This window comes from Bidens hawaiensis, unplaced genomic scaffold (genome assembly GCF_021521415.1).
Source record: "Bidens hawaiensis isolate Kalapana, Puna unplaced genomic scaffold, B.hawaiensis_p1.1 tig00002414_1, whole genome shotgun sequence".
In the NCBI taxonomy this organism is placed as follows: Eukaryota; Viridiplantae; Streptophyta; class Magnoliopsida; order Asterales; family Asteraceae; genus Bidens; species Bidens hawaiensis.
This window is the reverse complement of record NW_027491131.1, coordinates 3,025,183-3,044,889: the sequence shown is the minus strand read 5'-3', so window position 1 is coordinate 3,044,889 and position 19,707 is coordinate 3,025,183. Positions and strand designations below refer to the sequence as shown.

The 19,707-nt window shown below is 32.6% G+C and overlaps 1 protein-coding gene across 1 annotated transcript; it reads right to left on the bottom strand.

Moving 5' to 3' along the window:
- Nucleotides 1-4,645: 4,645 nt before the first annotated feature.
- LOC143619115 (cyclin-D1-1-like) lies at nt 4,646-10,713 on the bottom strand. The gene is made up of 6 exons (XM_077091127.1): nt 10,460-10,713; nt 9,359-9,448; nt 6,270-6,365; nt 5,996-6,197; nt 5,217-5,347; nt 4,646-4,974 (listed from the first exon to the last, which is right to left on the bottom strand). Exons 1-6 carry the CDS (start codon nt 10,694-10,696, stop codon nt 4,753-4,755), a joined length of 978 nt encoding a protein of 325 aa, XP_076947242.1. The 5' UTR covers nt 10,697-10,713; the 3' UTR covers nt 4,646-4,752.
- Nucleotides 10,714-19,707: the final 8,994 nt, after the last annotated feature.

Here is a 19,707-nt window from a genome sequence, read left to right as displayed (position 1 = left end):
CTCGAAACTTCTAATGTCTTACATTGGTTGGGGAGGAAAAAAAACCTTTTTTTACAAGAAGGTGAATACATTCTCTACCATGACGAGTTTTAAATCAATGAGCAATGGTGGTTCGTTCAGGTCAAACCGGACAATATCATGGTACGATAACGTTGTGCTGTTACACCCCCCCCCACCCACAAATCGACGCAAATGCCGAGGCTCGAATCCACGACGTCTTCTAAAAGAAGCAAACAGACTACCATCAAGCCAGAAAGCCCGTGATTATTAAAATTGTTACATTTAGGAACAAACAAAATCATTAAATTTGGATGTTTGGAAGTGGCATTTGAAGATTTCAAAAAAAGTATCATGAAGGCCAAATAATGGGGAGTCATGATGGGAACATAATAAGTTTTCTATATTAACAATTTTGGTACCTCATGATTTTGATGAAATGAGTAAGCCTTGCATCAGCATAGCCCAAATTTATGCAATCAGCCTATGTCAACAAGTACTTTGAGGCATGGCCTTATATGCTATAGCCTATAAGACCATAAATATTCATTGAAGTTTACATTTCAATTGAGGCTTCCACCTTTGTTTTCCAAAATCTTTAATTTGAAAATAATTTTATTAACTTATTCACAACAATTAGAATCTTACACGAACCCTCCCGATATTCTTTCAAGCCATCAGATTGCTTTATTTGTAAATAGAGGCTTCTTTTGCATTTGACCCGACTTCACGGGTATGGGTCTCACCAAACCCAGATAGCGCTTAAACGGGTTATAACATCTCATTAAATTAACAATTAATCTCATCAAATATTTGATATGAAAATTCTATAAAATAGGGATATACTAAAAATTAATTTCATCAAATATTTGATAGAAAATCTTATAAAATATGGATATACAAAAAAATAATATCCGAAAAAAAGATATTATTTATAATTAAGAAACAATTGTATAGTAAAAAAATAATCGAGTCATGAATCACACCAAACCAAGATAGCTTTTAAGCCGGGTTATAACATCTCATTTATTTATAAAGTCTTTTTATCATCAAACCCTAAGTATATTAGTAATTTTTTTTACAATAAATAAAATTAAAATCCAAAATTATATATAATTATTAGAAAGGAATAATATAAAGCAACCCCGTAATACGAAGGATAAAAGCTAGTAATACTTATAAACTAGAAAAATTCATGAAGCTCCGCTACTTGAATACCGATGATTTAATAAATAAAAAACATTTGATTATGGGGAAACACAAAAACAATAACTAATATTTTGGTTTTCAAATTTCCATAACGATCTGTTTTGGTTAAAAAAGGTCGGGTCTAACGAAATTGATGAATTACTCTCAACTAAGTGGCAAGGGTTTAAACCTCAATACTTTATCATGGACATTTAAATAAAAATTAGATGGTGCAGAATTAGGAAGTGTGCGTTGTCATTTTTAAAAAAATATTTAGTTCAATAAACTTGTGTGTATACATGTGTGTATTTAATACATGCTTACACCTACCATTTATGAAAATCCAAATGCTTAATTTGATGTCTTAACTTTTTGAGTGGGGTAGATATTGGAAAAGGATGTGTGTAGGTGTGATTAGTGAGGTGGATATATTAATTAAGTGTATAGCTCAAAGTAGGAATAATAACATCTAAACTACTTAGGACCAGACTAACCTTTGAAAGATACTTCCACTGTCTTTTGTTTATTAAATTATCCTAATAGTAGGTATGATTATTATTTCTAATATGGTTGAACCTTAGAGAGTAATTTTCGATCTACCTTTGAGAGTCGAACTGGAACTTGTAAGTTTAACTGATAGTTCAGACATATGGGTTGGAGTTTCGGGAATTTAACGACTTCAAGGTTAAAGGTGTTAGGATGGCGTTATTGACGACTATATTCTTCTTCTAACGGAGTCAAAAGATAATATGAGTTAAATTTCTCAAGTATATAATTGTAAACTTGATATATTCGCGTTATACTTTGTCGGCTTAAACTTTGAATAAATTTATAACCTTTGTCGTATCATCTAAAGTAGCTAAATAAATGAAAACACAAATTTATTAGCTATATATCTTTATTTTCTTACTTTTCAATAAACTTATAATCTTTTGTCATATCATATAAAGTAGGTAACTAGTTGATTAACAAATTATTAATGTCACAACTCACAACCTTATTAGCCATTTAACATTAACTTATAATCTAATCTAAAGCTAGACACCCTAGACTTCACTCATATATTATGTTAGGTGGATACCCTTCTTATCCATTAACAATTTTTTTTATCATTGTAGAACAAGAGTAAGATTTTATTTTCTTTTCCTTATTATTAAAAGACGGTTAATATATCTGTATTCAATGACATAATCAGAACTTTTTATAAAAAAAGTGTCTTAACGAATATGCCCATAAGTTGTAACTAGAGCGCTAAACGAACCGAATATTCGGGAATAATTTGTGAACCATTTGGTAGAAAGTTCATTTATGCTGAATCCATTAATGAACAAACACGGACACCAGGTTTCGTTTGATAAAGGGTTCATGAACCGTACGTTTGTCCAACAAAAGCTTACAACCCTATATATATGCTCTTAACACATTTTTCTCTTATAGAAAACAATGAAAGATTGAGAAAAAAATATATCATTATAAAAAGAATACAGGTTACATTATGTGATACGAAATCTTATGCTTATAGAGATCATTGTCATGACGCTAAACTGAAAAACGAATCGAATTATTAATTACTGTTTAAAGGCCCTTAAACCCACGTCTCAATCGCCCTTCTGGAGGGATGAGATGGCGAGGCTAAGGTCGTATCAAAGAAGAGGACCACGTACAATTATGTTCAAAAGAAACACACAAACTACATGGGACCTGATTGAACTCAAATTATAGTTATACCGACACAGTACAATAAGCCCCACACTCATTTATAGTCTCTTAAACCTGCCATCATTTAACTTAGATATTGTTATGATACAAAATGGTAATCAAGCTATTAAGAGTGAAAGAATGGATAAGAAGAATAAGAAGAAAGAATACACAGAGAAGAGGAAGATAAACTCTCAAAATCAGTCACTACTCATTACGTATCTTGTTCGTCTATTTAATGAACAAGAGTATCACAAACGTTTCATTAATTTACTCCCCACCTAGTCATTGTGTGCTTTAAATAAGCTTGTAAGTGAACCGAACGTTCATGAACCGGTCGGTTAAAAGTTCGTTAATTTATTTTCTTGAACATCAGTTTATGTTCGTTCATTTATGATTGTTATTTACCTTTGTTTATGCTCTTTCATTTATATTTGTTTCTAGGTGTCCATTGAAATTTACAAAACACATAAAAATATTTATATAAATATGAACATAAAAGAGGCGCGTTTAATATATGTCTGTGTGTGTGTTATGTCCGTTTATGTTTGTTTAAGTTTGCCTATGTAGTTTCTGTTTTGTTTACATTCGTGAACTTTTCATTTATGTTTTTATATGAACAAAAAATTTTTTGAACAAAACTTTTTTTGTTTGATTATACATTATATATTCATGTTCGTGTTTGGTTATAGTTAAATGAAGTAACACAAATAATGAATTAATGATACCCAAGATCATATGCATAGCAGACCATAAAGTATATATACTTTCAAATAAAAGAGAAGACCACGTGAAGGAACATGCATGCTTATTAATATTAATATTAATAATATAACAATTTCATGAATATTCCACATGACATACAAACACACTTATAATAAAAACAAAAATAAAAGGCCCCAAAGACCTTTAAGTATAATTAGGCCAAAATCATACCATTAAAAAAGGGACTTTTTTAACCTTTTAAAAAGATTAAAAACAAAAACAAAATAAAATAAAATTTCAAAAACACGTGTCACCATCACACGTGTCCTGGTTATGTACTAATCAAACAATTTGGAAAAATGTTGCCCATAAACATTTCCCTCCAAAAAAACACACACATGCACACGTGTGAGAAGACACACTTACGAATCAAAGCATGTTTCTCTCAAACCACTCTCATAATCATATCTCAAATCTTCATTTTTTTAATAATATCAAACCTAATCTAAATCGAATCAAAAATTCGAAGCCTTCGACCGTTTACAACATTTTTTCCCGTCATTTCAAGGCTCTTTGATAATCTGTATTTTCTTCATCTGTCTTCATCTATGATCCAAATCTTGTTGCTTAATGAGATTTGATCGAGTGTTAAACCCGAGTTCCGAGTTTATGCATGGAGGGCCCCACAACACACTCCACCACTCAATCTTAATGCATTCAACAAATGAATGCCACCATTCCCACTTCTATATATCACTTTCACAAACCAACTTTTTTCACACCTAAATATCATGTACCAAACTCCCCTTTTCCTAGGGAATTAGCAAAAGTCACATTTATGGATTATGACTATTGCAACCTCTTAATTATTAAATTAATAATATCACACTTTTCTTGACTATATATATTTATATAGAAACGCTTGTTTAATACAGAACCGATTTTAAGTAGATAAACGTGAGAAACATCAGTGCATACTGATGCACTGCTAGCATTGTTTATGCAGCTCTTATGATATTTTACTTAAAATTAGTTCTTTATTAAACGGATGCCTTTAGCGGGAATCTAGCAATCTAGTGCACTTGGAAGTTGGATCCATACAACTTTTCTTTTTATATATTTTCCCACTCTATCCCATATTTATTTAATTATTATTAGTCTCTTTTAACTAGAGGTTGATGTTTTGTCATCTACCCACGAGTAGTTATTTAATTTCCTTCTTTTATATGATGAGGGCGACGAAGACGAAGATGATGAGTCAGCTGACTCGATACTCACTCGAGTCATGACTCGGACCTGTACTGGTAATATCTTTGTTGATTTGGTTGTTGATCGGTTTAAAGAACTCACTCCTTGTACTAATCGGTAACATTTTGTGATCTTCTCCTGAAAGATTAATTTGAAATTAAATCAACCGGTGTTTTAAGATCGCTTATTAATATTATTTCTCTTATAAAAAATAACTTCTCTATTACAGCACCCTATAAGCTGGTGATGTGAGTTTTTCTATGACAGGTTCTCATTATTATCTTATACACAGCGGTTTATCTGTAAAACAATAAGCAGATAAACCGTTTGTACAAGTATTTATGCTTGTTGTACAAAACTTAAAGCAGAAGGCGACGTACTTTGCTAAGGCCATCACACCATGACTCGGCTTGATCTGCGTTAACAAGCGAGAAATTCGAAAGATCGCTCGCGGCACATAATATGGTTGCAGCAGCAATACATGAAGGCCAATATTCAAGTAAACTAGCTTCTGAAAAAGTCAAACCTTTTGGTCAACTTATATATAATTGGAAGCATGCATGAATACTATATTTTATGATCATTTAAGCCAATAATATAAGTAGTTGATTTGTTATACCAAACAACTACATTCATACGGATCATTACCTATAACAACTTATTAAATTATTATTATTACTATTATTATTAAAAACAGAAAAATCTTTTAGCTAATGAACTTTTATTTAAAATCATTTTGACATTTTAATTATAAGAAAAATCAGCGTGTAGGTGACATGTGACATATTTTTACGCTGACAAGACGGTTTTTTGCGTTATTTAACATAAAGGTAGATTTTAATGCGAATGTAGAAATAATGTGTGCATATATAGATACAAGAGTACTTTTTTTTGTGTGTTTGTGAGCGCGACATATTTTAATTTGTTGTAACCATTTTTTTTAGAATTGTTTGTCATCTAGGCAATTAAAGTGTAAACATTTAATGCAAGTGTTTACGTAAAACTTATTTTTAGTTATTAATTACAAAATTTTTTAAAAGATCTTATTTTTAATAATTTATGAGCTTATAGACTTAAGTTGTATATTATAGGAATAATCTCTTAAATAAGCAGATTAACAGTTTTAACTAAAGATAAACGGAAAGATTTATCGTATTACCTTGAATATTCGATAGAATGATTTGGGTAGCCCTTGAGATGAGGAAGCCTGTATAAGTCCCGGTTGGGTCGATTTTGTGAGCAAAGAAACCGATGAAACTAAATGGTGTAACGGATCTTAGTCTCCAATCCAAAACACTAAGGACAAGTAACTCCATTCTTCGGATGGTTTTCGGCTCAAAAATGTATTTTGCACCTTCAATCTGTGTGTGTAAACATGATTAAATGATTAACTTTAAGATATATTATATGATTTTAAATTATTAATGACTTACTTGAAGATCAAGAATTGAAGGAACAAGTGGTTCCTCCATTTTAGCAGCTAATGATAAGCATGCAACTGATAAGAGTTGCAAGGGCCATCCATTTGCCTGTTAATTAGTTAAAAAAATAAATTAAAAATAAAAATAATAATAATATTATTATATATAATATAATTAAGTTAATTCATTTGCCTGTTAATTCATGATTAAGTTAATATAATTAGTGTTTCCTAGTGGGACTAGAAGAGACAAAGGTTAACATCCTTATATATAAAAATGTTAATACAAATGGTCAAGTAGTCAAAGAAGTAGTTGAGCCCTAAATCACTCTACTATTCCATGAATATTGATTAAATTCTTTTCATGAGGAAAGAATTATAAATAAATGCTACTTATATAAAAATATGTAGGTTGTATGTTTATATATTTTTTAAATAATGTGTAAACAAAAATGTCTTTTTCCTGACTTTTTTCAATACATTGAAATGAGGCACACTTGAATTAAAAAGTCAAGAGCATTCATTATGTTCACTAGAAATTATTTGGGATCTCTAGACAGATCAATTGACTAATTCAAAATGGTTTGTTTATAATAGTGTTTGGAACTACCCTAGAGTGAGGCTTTATGAGACGGATGTTAACTGTTCATAATGATTTTAACGCTCTAGTTCTAACCCAATATAACACTATAAAGAAGAAAAATAACCAATGTGAAAAAACATCCTTTAATCAAGTTTCGAAGTTGAGACCATAAGATCCCAAATTCAATCATCAACTCCGTGTCATTGGACCATAAAGCTAACTTAGGTCAGGTTATTCCTATGTATGAGTTTTTCCAAAAATTATAAAAGTATTATTTAATAACTTATACCATAAAAATTTTAATACAACTAAAATCTCTTAAATGTATTTTTATTTTTATATAATATTATACTTTATGTATGATTCTCACCATTTATTTTATAAAATGAGCATGAGTCTGTTAAACGTCTAAAGTTTGATACAAAACCCAACGATTATGTAGTTTTGATTAAAATCAATGAAAAACTAACTTTATATATTATTGAGTAAAGTGTCATTTTCGTCCGTGTGGTTTGGTAAATAATGTGAATTTAGTCCAAAATGTTTATTTTTTGCATATGGACCCTCCATGTTTCACAATTCTTGCCAATTACATTCAAATCACTAACCTTGTTAAATTTAATCGTTAAGTCAGGGGTAGACATGTCTTTTCACTATTTCTTTATTATATGAGTAAAGTGCCAAACTCAGCCCTGAGGTTTGGTCATATTTGCGAATTTCTTCCAAAAATATTTTTTTTTTCGCAAGTAAACCCTTGATTTTTCCCAACCGTTGTCAATTTCGTCTAAATTATTAACTCGGTCTAAATTCAACGTTAACTTATGGGTGTTACTGTCTTTTTACATGTTTGTTTACATTATTGTTATTATGTGTTTGTTTGATGACATATATTAGGGATGAGCTCGGTACCGTACCGGTACTGACCGGTACCAGTACCGAAAATCCCGATCCTGAAAATCGCAAATGTTTGGTACCGGTACCGGGACGGCACCGGTATTTAAGGTAAAATTCGGGAAATACCGGTACCGTACCGGCCCCGAAAACTCAAAACCTTGGTACCGACGGTACCAAATCGGTATCGATTTCGATACCGGTACCGGTACGATACCGCCCGAAAACTCCAACCTTGGTACCGACGGTACCAAATCGGTATCGATTTCGGTACCGGTACCGGTTCGATACCGGTACCAATCGGTACTCATCCCTAACATATATAACATTTCACGATTCCTATGTTTGAATCTAATATATTATCCGTTGTTTATTCTTCTTTATGTTTAGTTATATAAGGTGTTTAGCTCATCGTAATAATAATAATGTAAACAAATATGTAAAAGAACAGTAACACCCCTGAGTTAACGTTAACTGGCACTTTACTCAAAAAAAAATATTTTTGGACGAAATTCGCAAATATGACCAATTCTCAGGGACGATTTTGGCATTTTACTCATATAATAAAGAAATAGTGAAAAGACATGTTTACCCCTAACTTAACGATTAAATTTAACGAGGTTAATGATTTTGATGTAATTGGCAAGAATTGAGAAACATGAAGGGTCCATATGCAAAAAATAAATTTTTTAGACTAAATTCGCATTATTTGCCAAAACACAATGACGAAAATGACACTTTACTCTATATTATTATATTGAAAGTTTAATAAAGAAACCAATTAAGACTAAAACTTTTGTTCCAAGTACAATAAAGAAAAAAACAAAAAGGAGTAATAAATATGCAGTCCCACTTATTTACCCAATAGTTCACTTCATACAGTATCTTGGGTAAAGTAATGATTATAAACAATTTTCCTTTATTCAAAAATAATAGGTCAATAAAATATTCAAGAATTTTACAACGGCAACTTTGTTTTTGTTGTTAACCAATCACACTCTTCAAATTGAAGAGTTACTCTGGTCGGACTATATTGTCTTAACTGAGCTCATGCTGGCTTCAGAGTTGTTGTGCCGTCACAAAAGCAGAACTCTTTGACATAACACACGGTGGGACAAAAACCCGATGGGCTCGAGATTCGAACCAACCACCTCGCAAGGCCTAGCTCAAATATTTCATTGTCAATATCAACCAAAAATCTTGAGTTAATGCCGATTGGAAATTTTAAAAAAAATTGTACATAATTATTTAGTCTTGCTAATAATAAACCTTAAGCTATAATGCAATATTATGTTGTATTAATACAATATATATATAATATAATGTATAGATGGGATGTATAAAGTTGGTCCCATGATATATCAATCTCCATTGTAGAAGTTGTATTATTAATTAATAGTGTATATGTTGTATATAATACACCCAAACCATACATGTGGTATTATATACCACACGCGCGAAATCGAGTGAAAATTAAGTGTTGAATAAGTGAAATCTATTATGATTATAAAAGTCAAGAGCGTCAATGATTAAATTCACTGTATGGATTATTATCGGTTATTTGGTCATAGTTCAGATTATTAAAATCCAGAGTTTTAAATTAACGATGAGACGGTTGAGAAATATACCACTAGGAAGCCGCGGCAATAGATGAACCGGTCCAAGTAGTTGACGGCAAGATACGCCGTCAGCGGCTGAAAACCATAAAAACGTTGCACCTGCAAAACACGATGGCGCCCGCCGGCGCACATTAGCAAATATGTAACACGCTTAACAGAGAATCATAAATTACAGTAACAACCGAGGTGCACATTAGCAAATATGTAACAGACTTCTTTTTATCAATAGTACGAGTTTTCGTGTTTACGAAGAAATTGCTCAAACGGGATTTATGACTTCGTGACAATGCGTTGAGTAGCGAATGTGAGTGTGGTCGGCTACTTGGTTATACACACACCGTCTCACATCTGATCCCACAGACCCACACTGTAGAGTCAGCAAATGATTTTGACCAAAACTTTTGATAGTTTGACCGTTTATTGAGATATTCAAAAGACCGTTCTGACCGATATTTTTCAAAGATTTACCCCTTGTGGTCGGAACAACCGTCCGGATATTGTTCGAAACAGCCAAACGGATATTGGCAGAGCAACCATGCGAATGTAGACGGTCATCCAGACTAACGACCATCCGGATATTGTCCGAACGACCACCAGATATGGTCAGAGCGACCGTCCGGATACTAGCCGAACAACCATGCGAATATTGGTTAGAACGACCATCTGGTTGAACGACCGTCGGATATAACACGTGTACAAAACCCTCATACGGTCGTTTTGAACAAAAAAGAAGTTTCAACCTTAGAAATTCGCCAGTATCCAGACGGTCGTTCTGACCATATCTGGATGGTCGTTTGCACAATATCCGAGGCTGTAATAATCACATGGTCGTTTGGTCAATATCCAGACAGCCCTTCTGACCATTTCTGGACGATTGTCCGGATATTGACCAAAACAACCATGCGAATATTACCGCCTCGGATATCATGCAAACGACCATCCAGATAAGGTCAGAACGACCGTCTGGATACTGGCCGAATTTCTAAGGTTGAAACTTTTTTTTTTCAAAACGACCGCCTGAGTGTTTTGTTTTCTACATCACAATGGATGTGGTATAACTCTAAAGTCTAACCATATATATATATATATATATATATATATAATTACCACCTTAAGTATCCATGCAACACACTCTTCTCTAACAACCGCATCCAACGCCTGCGATTGAAACCTCTCGACGTAATCGATTCCAGTAACAAACTTCCTCTCGCGTTCAATCAACTCCGAAATCGCATCGTCGGAATCGAACTCATAACCGCCGCACTCCGGCGACTCTTCGCCGGAAAACACGCCGGAGTCCTCGCCGCAGAGTAAGTCGGAGAAGCAATCGGAGATTGATACTGACATGATGACGAATGACGGTTGTTCATGGTGGACCGGTCATGGTTGTTAGGAATACGGTAGGTTTTGGTTAGAAGTTGCCGGAGATTGTGGCCGGAGTTAAGTGAGGAGTGGTGGTGTGGAATAATAATAATTAATAATATCTATTGAGATGCTTCGTATGTGTTCTTTGGTTATTTATATGGATTCTCCGAATATTTTAAGAAGTTATTCATTTTAGTCCAATTGGATCTTTATAATTTCAACTTAACGTTGTTGATCGATAATGATCCTAATTTAGAAAATAGATGTTATTGGTCCCAACTTTCGTAATGTTTGTTTAATTGGACCCAGTTAAAAAAATTTAACGACGCTAGGTTTTTTTCAAATTTCAAATTGATGTTTTAGGGCTTTCGTTCGGAATGAGGATACAAGTCGATTAATGTAAAACTTACTTCAAAACGGTGGTTCAAACGACTATATGATGCTTCAATTCCGGTGTGTAAACTTTTAATTAATAAAAATCAAATTGTTTGGAACACCGTTTTAATGTAAGTTTTGCATCAATTGATAACATTAATTTGAAATTTGAAAAAACTTAACGGCGTTAATTTCTTTAACAGATGTTCAGTATGAAAACAAATTGTGTGAAAGTTGTGACCGCTGATAATTATTTTTTAAGTTGAAATTATTATCAGCCAACTGCATTAAGTTAGGATTATTAAATCCAATTCGTCTTGATTTTATTTTTTTGGAACGACGACTTGCCTTTTGTGTTTAGGCCACCGTCCTCTATAAATATTTTAAGAAGTTTTCTATTTTTGGAATGGTGATTTTGTTGTGTGTTAGGCCACTGCACTTTTAAATTTGGAAAGTTTTGTTGTCTTATTCTGGCCAGACTATGTTGTCTTAACCGGGCCCATGTTGGCTTCAGAGTTTGGCTTGGTCGTTCACCAGCCCCGACTTTTTTTTGAACGACGGCTTTCTTATGTGTTAGGCCATCGCACTTTTCAATTTTAGAGAGTCTCGTGGCCTCACTTCGGCCAAATTATGTTGTTTTAACCGGACCCATGTTGGCTTTAGAGTTTGGCTTGGGTGTTCCCCCGAAAACCATACCGCCGGCTGCTACTTGACAGTCATTGTGCCACTATAAGATCAAAACTCTCTGACGTAGCAAAAGGTGGGACAAAAACCCGAGTAAGCTGAGATTCGAACTAACAATCTTGCATAACGCCTAGCTCAAATACTTCGTTGGCATAACCTACCGAAAACAAGATAAGTGAGGCTCAAACTTTTGATATATGAACGTATTTTTAAATGATTATTTACTTTCATAATAAAAATATAAAAATATTGTTAGTGTCAAAGACCGAAATGATTACAAAGTTTAAACGTTAGGGGTTTAAATGGAAAAAAAAGGCTGCAGAGGTTAATTAGGCCATACCAAAGGGGCCAAAATGGTAATTTACTCTAATTCTTTTTATATTTTTATTATGAAAGTAAATAATCATTTAAAAATAATGAAATTGAATTAGTGTGTGTAAAACCGTAAAAGTCCATCTTTTGTATATGTTTAAAAATTAAAACATTTAAAATAGTTTGCTAACATAATTGAAATATACATTATTTTGAAACTATGAAACAAATTTCTTTTAAAATAATAAGAAATTTTAAAAGCTTTGACATAACATAAATGCAGTTTTAGGCTAATAATTTGACAATTATTTAAAAAGTTTGTCTAATTTGCTGCTTCAATAATGTGTTAAAAAACATTTAGTGAACATAAATCAACATTTAGAGATCTTGTTTGACATTTAGTGAACATAATGTTAATGATTGGATTATGTGTAGTGGTTTAATTAAGAACGAAAAATGGGACTGCTACGTATCATGGGGTTTTATTAAATCAAAATCGCATAATATTTAACTTACAATAGAATTATTAATTAATATTTTCTTATACATAAAAATATGAGTAGGTGAATGTGATCGGTTGGAAAAAACCAAGGCCCCACACCCCTTTGCCTCTTTGCTCGTTAATTGCTTAGCGCCCATGGTTTTTTTTTATTTTTCATTTTGGCGTCAGGCTTAAAGATTGTGAAATGGTTTGGTGGATGAAATGTGGGTGAGGTGGTAGGGGCGTCATCTAATTCACAGTCTTTAGACACGTGAATTACATAATCAGCTTTGTGAAAAAAGTTGTGAAAGCCAATCATACATTTAAATGTAATAGACATGAGAGAAGTTAGAAAATGAGCGAAGTATGCGGTCACATAAACATTTTACTTTGAAAACCAGGCTTTGAAATTTAGTCATTGGTTGCATTACCGTATTTCTTATCACTGGTTAATAGATTATAGCTTTGAGATATGTCCTGTTTGTCGCAAGACGTGTTTGAACTCCTTTAGAAAGCAAGCACCATATTGTATAGACCTCTCAAGGTTCAAGTACTGACACGATTTGCTTAGAAATATACTCTTTGACATATTCATGCGCGCTGTGATTTCTGTTAAAAAATAAACACATGTAAATTTCTTGACCGACTCGTTTGATGAAATGTCAACTTTTAAACCAGCTGACATTTTGGTCTTTGAATGGATAGGAAGGATACATCATACATGCATGTGTACATCATGCATGTGTACATCTAATAGGGGTTTCCCCTCTTATGGGTTGCGTTCAAAACTGCTTCACACAAAGTGACCAAACATGAGGAAACATGTCTTAACAACTAACACATGTTTACACCTTTCGCAATTGATACTTTTGGATTCTTGGAGCTTGAGGCTGTAGAGTTGCCTAGTCGTGTTCAGCAGGCGTATAAATAGTAATGTTATGACTAGGATTGACCCGTGGGCCAGCAAAATGAATATATGGCTTTAGGCGCACCCTTAGCTAAGGCCTCGATATAAAAAAGGAAAAAAAAAGGCATTATATATAGATATATATTTAACCGGCGCATTAAAAACAAATATATCTATTGGCCTGGTGGTAAATTTGTGTATTGCTAAGTTGCATGTCACGTGAGACTCATTATTAACACTTAAAAAAAAACAATTGTCATAAAATGACCATAAAATTTTATTTCAATTTAGGTATTTAAAATAGTTGAGCCAGTCATGGTTATGACCACACGTTCTATGAATATTATTTTTAAACAACTTAATAGTGTAATTCAAATGGGCTTTAGAGTGCTACACTTATCTTTTCTATTGATTCGTACGTCACCTTTTAATAAAATCTTGTATTTTTATAACTACAAAATAAACATGTTTTTTTATTCTTCTGAATTCCTGCTTTAAAAATATAATTTAATATCAGAAAAAAAATGAGATTTAATGGAACATGACTTGGTCAGTAGTGTGGTCTGTCTTGGTTTCGATACTTCAATCTTTCTCTCTTTGATCTTTCACAATAATCGATTTTATTGCTGGATCCAAACCAAATGTCAGTTTTGACTGGTCAATACTGTCAGTCAAGGCCCAAGAAACTAAGCATTAATAAATTATTTTTTATTTTCATGATAGTCGTAAAAATAAATACTTTAAATAGGCCCACTTATTATTTATTTCACACAACCTATATGTTCTATCTATTGTGTTTTAAGAATTAGATAAACTAAACACTCAATATGTCAAAAAAATTTTATATAATGAAATCTTATTTGAGTTGAAAAAACCCGTAAAAATCATATATAACATCGGGTTTTTTCTTTCTTTACGTATGTAATATATGTAGTTACATATAATACAAAATATCAAAAAATTAAAAAAAAAACCTATTTTGTTATTTTTTTATATTTTTACTAACTTTTACATATATCTCCAGGAGGGAGAAAAATTTATTTTTATCTTTAAATTTTTTAGTAACTTTAATTATGGACAACAAGATTCAAACTTTAATTAAAAATATTTGGTTGAGAATGAGTTTCTAGAGTTTTCACAACTCAAGTGAGTTTTTATTTTATCCTAACCCCAATATGCTATATGCTATCCATGATATAATTGCTACTTTTATCTGTCAATGAGCTTGTGGTGGAGTGATAAAGAAAAGAATTGGTGTTTCATGTGACTCGGGTTCGATTCCTGTCTCAATCATTTAGTTTCAGCGTCACGAGAGTGATGATGGGAGAGGCAAGTACGTGGCGTTCACTAGTTGGATCCTTAAACTGAACTGGTTTTATCTCACCGCACTTTCGTGCCTTCGGCGAGTGTTGATGGGTGTTGGCCTTAGGTGAGGGTTTTTCCCAGATCGAAAGACGAGTGTATCCCAATATGAATTTAGCCAGTAGCCAATTTAAAAGATTCGTTAACCGTTGAAAAAATTGTTATATTCATGTAGAATGAAGCCTGGGCTTATTTATGAAATGAGCTTCAATCCACTTAAGCTTATTTAAGTTTGATTTGTTCAAGTTTTTAGCGAAACAATCTCGGATAACTTTATAAGTGGCTCAACTTTTTTACACCATGATACACAAAACAGCTATCTCAATTTTGAGCAAGCAATACAAAAATAAGTGGAAAAGTAGCCAAGCGCTCAAAACTAGTATTATGTTTTTTTTATTTCTTTAAATGACTATGGTTTATTAAACAACAGAAAAGACTTGAAGCTAAAAGTCCTGGGTTAATATTACAAAGAGAAGTTTAAAAGGTTGAATTACATCATTGGGACTAATTTAAAACAAATATGTCCTATGTTTTACCGAAAGAAGAGAGTTCGTTTTTATTTTCACAGGTATTTCAATAACAAATGTGTTTTTGTTGTTGAATGTCACATCATTTCTTTAACTCCAAATGAATTTGCGGATCTTTTTATGTATTGATGAGAGTTGCCAGTAGTTTAAGAAAGCTTACACTGCATGGGCAGTCGATTCCATCATAACGCTATAGAGAACACGTAGACTCAAGACCAATATTATGTAACTTGGCTACTAGAGATTCTATGCCTTTGTTTCAAATTACGTTCAAATTACCTGATCATTTGGAAATCTTCCTTTTATACTTGTCGGGGCATTCAAGATACTATATTCGACGGCTATCCAAATTACTCAACACAATACACTAAAATGATCAGGTATTGGACAGTTGTATTTAATCCTCTTAATAAACGCGCAATGTTTGGTTGATCTGTTTCTAAATAGTTTGTGTTCGAGTTGACATGTTTAACCAGCTTGAGTAATCAAGTTAACACATCAAACTTGTCTAACAAAAAATGTTGGCCCGCTAGCTCCTTAACCCACATGTACAATTTGAATATTACAAACCAACTCGTTTGATAAGTTTAGATAAATAGGTTAGACAGATGATATTCAGGTTACGCAACTTTAAATGCGTGAATGTAGGCCTGTAAATGAACCGAACATTCGGTGAACTTTCGTGAGCCGTTCGGCGGGAAGTTTGCTTATGTTCGTTTATTTAATAATCGAACGAACTTGAACAAAAATGTTGTGTTCGTTTAATTAAAAGAACGAACATGAACACATATTCTGTTCGTTCATTTATGTTCATGAACGTTCGTTTATGTCTATTTATTTATGTTCGTTTATGTATTAATAGAAAATAATTAAATATTATCTGGGTAGGTCATCGGTTTAAAGGTTTTATATTTGTTAATTTGTGTTCATTTAAGTATATTTTAATTTAAGTTCGTTTATATTTGTGTTCATTTACATTTGTTCATACATGTTCGTTTATCTTTGTTCAGTTATGTTCGTTTAGGTTTTAAACAAACGAACACAAGTGTCCATCTTTAAATAAACGAACATGAACATAAATATTTGTTCGATTAAGTGTCCATGTTCTTCTAAAGTGAAATGAACGAACTTGTTCGTGTTCATTCGATTCGTTTGTAGGCTTTCATTATTCACATTGATGAATACATCGGTCTCAATCTCCAGGCTCTACCGATTTTATTTGTGTTCGTTTGTGTTCGTGAACCGTTCGTGAACACATTAATTTCATTAATGAACGAACACGAACATAAAATCTCGTTCGTTAAGTGTTCGTGAACACATTATTTTCTTAACGAACAAACATGAACAAGACCTTATTCATGTTTGTTCGGTTCGTTTACAGCCCTATGTGAATGTTACAGTTAGTGTTTTCAACCAAAGTATTTATTGTTTTGGGTTGAACAATTTAACTCACAACCCTTTAACCTCACACAATGACATTTGGATGTCGACCAAGATACATTCCAAGTGTATGAAAACTAAAAAAATAAAATAAAAGTAAGTAAAATATTAAAAGCTTAGAACACATGTAGTGGTAACCAAGCACAATCGAGCATTTTTCTTACATGTGGCATATCAATCAATAATGTTCAGGTGTACAAAAGAGTAAACTTTTGTTTTCGTCACTGTGGTTTGTCTGGATCTACGGTTTTAGTCCAACAATTTTAAATATGTGATTTTCGTTCACGTCGTTTCATTTCACTTGCAATTGAACCCGACCCCACTAACCCCGTTAAGTTTGGTATTTAAACCCATCAGCGTGCCCCTCATGTGAGGGGTAATTTTGTTCTTTTTCTTCCCAAATAAACCCCAACCCTAATTCGCAAGCCCCTTCGCGTGAAGGGCTGAGGTGTATTTGAAAAAAAAAGGAACAAAATTGCCCCTCGCGTGAGGGGCATGCTGATGGGTTTAACGATCAGACTTAACGAAGTTAGTGGGGTCGGGTTTAATTGCAAGTGAAATGAAACCACAGGAATGAAAAATCACAGATTTAAAACTATTGGATTAAAACGGCAAATTTAGGCAAACCACAAGGACAAAAATTGTAGTTTACTCTTTACAAAAAGTGACGTAGTGGTAAAATATCCTATAACCCCCCTTTCAATCATTACATAATTATACTTATTAATTTTTTAATATAAATATAAATTAAAATTAAAAAACAATTGATTTGACAACTTTCCAACCTTCGTTGTATACACCACGAACCCACCCCAAACCAATGTTTTAAAAACCGGTTTTTTACTCGTACCGGATTGGACCTAAAAATTTGTATAACCGGTTAAACCGGAAGGTTCAACTGGTTGAATAGTTTACCTTATAATTTCTTATAAATGCAAATTTAACTCTAAAAATAACCAGAAGTTAATGATTCTATAGCAAAAAATAATCCAAAAGTTAATCCATATTAAAAAATTAATTCAAAAGCACTCAAGTTTAAAAAAATAGTCCTAAAGTTTACACGTTTTATGTTAATTGTTGGATTAAAAGTAATTTTGATAAAATATGGGCTGTAAATATCAAAAATTTCTCAGACTTAAAACCGGTTTGCCACTAGAAACCGGTATTTTAGAAAAAACTGCCAGTACGATGTTCTAGCAAACCGGCCAAAAATACTGGGCTCAAAATACCGGAATGTTATGCGAAATTTGGTTTAACCGGTTCAACCGGCCGGTTTGAACCGGTTTTTAAAACACCGCCCAAAACTAATATCCAAGCTAAGAGGTGTAATGGTATTTATCTGGTTTTAAAGTTATTTTTTCTTTCAAAACGTGACCATGATATAAGGGCATGGCACGAGAGGATTAGCCTCTTGTGGTGCCCTTTCCTACACACAAATAATTGGGACCATATAAAATGACCATTCTTGAGAACAACAACAAAATAAACGTCCCACGTTTCTTATGAATCTCACAAACATAAAGTGTGTGAATTAATGTATAAGAATATCATCAAATCAAATTATTGGGTTTTTTTTATTTTTTATATTATAAAAAGGTAAAAGAAATTGATTAAAAAATAATTAAGCTTATGAGAATACGGATGATGTTACGATATAAATGTTATGGTTCTCGAATCAGAAGAGCCACAATTGGTATAGGTGGTAATAGTAGGAAATTTCGAAAACTTGGAAGTCCTTAAGTAAACAAAATAATTAACTAAAACATTACGTTTTATGAAATTTTATGAAAGTGAAGAATCATAGTCGAAAACCCGAAGTACAACAAAACACTAAAATGATATGTAAGGGTGTGTATACATGTATACCTATACACGACACGAAAACTTATCGTGTACCCAAACCCGAACACGAACCCGTTAATACCAGGTATACACGATAAAACATGAACCTGCTGGAGAATCTAAGAAGGGTTCGGCCGATCGGTTGTCGGTGGTGCCGCTGCAACTGCGAGGAGGCCAGACTTCTGGAGAATCAGAGATGTGGAAATGTAGACTAGAGATTCGAAGGGCTGTGATTATCGGAGATATGGAGGTAAACTATCGGAGAACCGCAGAGGGAGGATCGGAGAAGGGTTTGTGTGTTGTATGGTTGATGTTGGATCATAATGATGTGCGCCGTGTTCAATTTGAAAATTTAGGGTTAACCATAGGGTATATAACATATTATATTATAGTATACTTTAATTTATAAAAAAATATATATAATCAGGTACCAACGGGTGATTAACAGGTAAACATGCATTTACCTATCTAGATACGAAAATTAACAAGTAGATTCGTGTCTATCTGTTTAGTACACGAAACCTGTTAAGACCTTACCTGATACATGTTAAAGTCGTGTAAATTCGTGTCGTATATTTGTGTATCGTGTCTAAATTACCAGCCCTAGTTAAAACCCCACAGTTTGCAAATATTTAGTCGTTAAAAAAAGTAATCAATATTATTGAAATATAGATAAAATAATTAGAAATAACATATATTAGTTTATTATAGTAATCACCAAATATTTTAGATATTCCAAAACAAAAATATATAATAAAAAGTAAACTTTGTGATTTATTTTTATGATATTTATAACAAAATAATACAGGAGAAATACGTGCCACAGTTTTATTTTAAAAAATCGTTATATTAAAAAGTACAAATTTAGGGACGTGAAGATGATTAATGATTAAATGTCATTTTATAAGAATCAATAAGATAAAGTCATAAAACTGACCTTTAATGCAATTAGGCAATTATAGATGGTATATATTATCCATCCATACATACATGTACATGTATATGTATCACATCAGGTAGACAATGACTTCGGCCAAACGTGAGTTGTGAACTTGTGATGGGT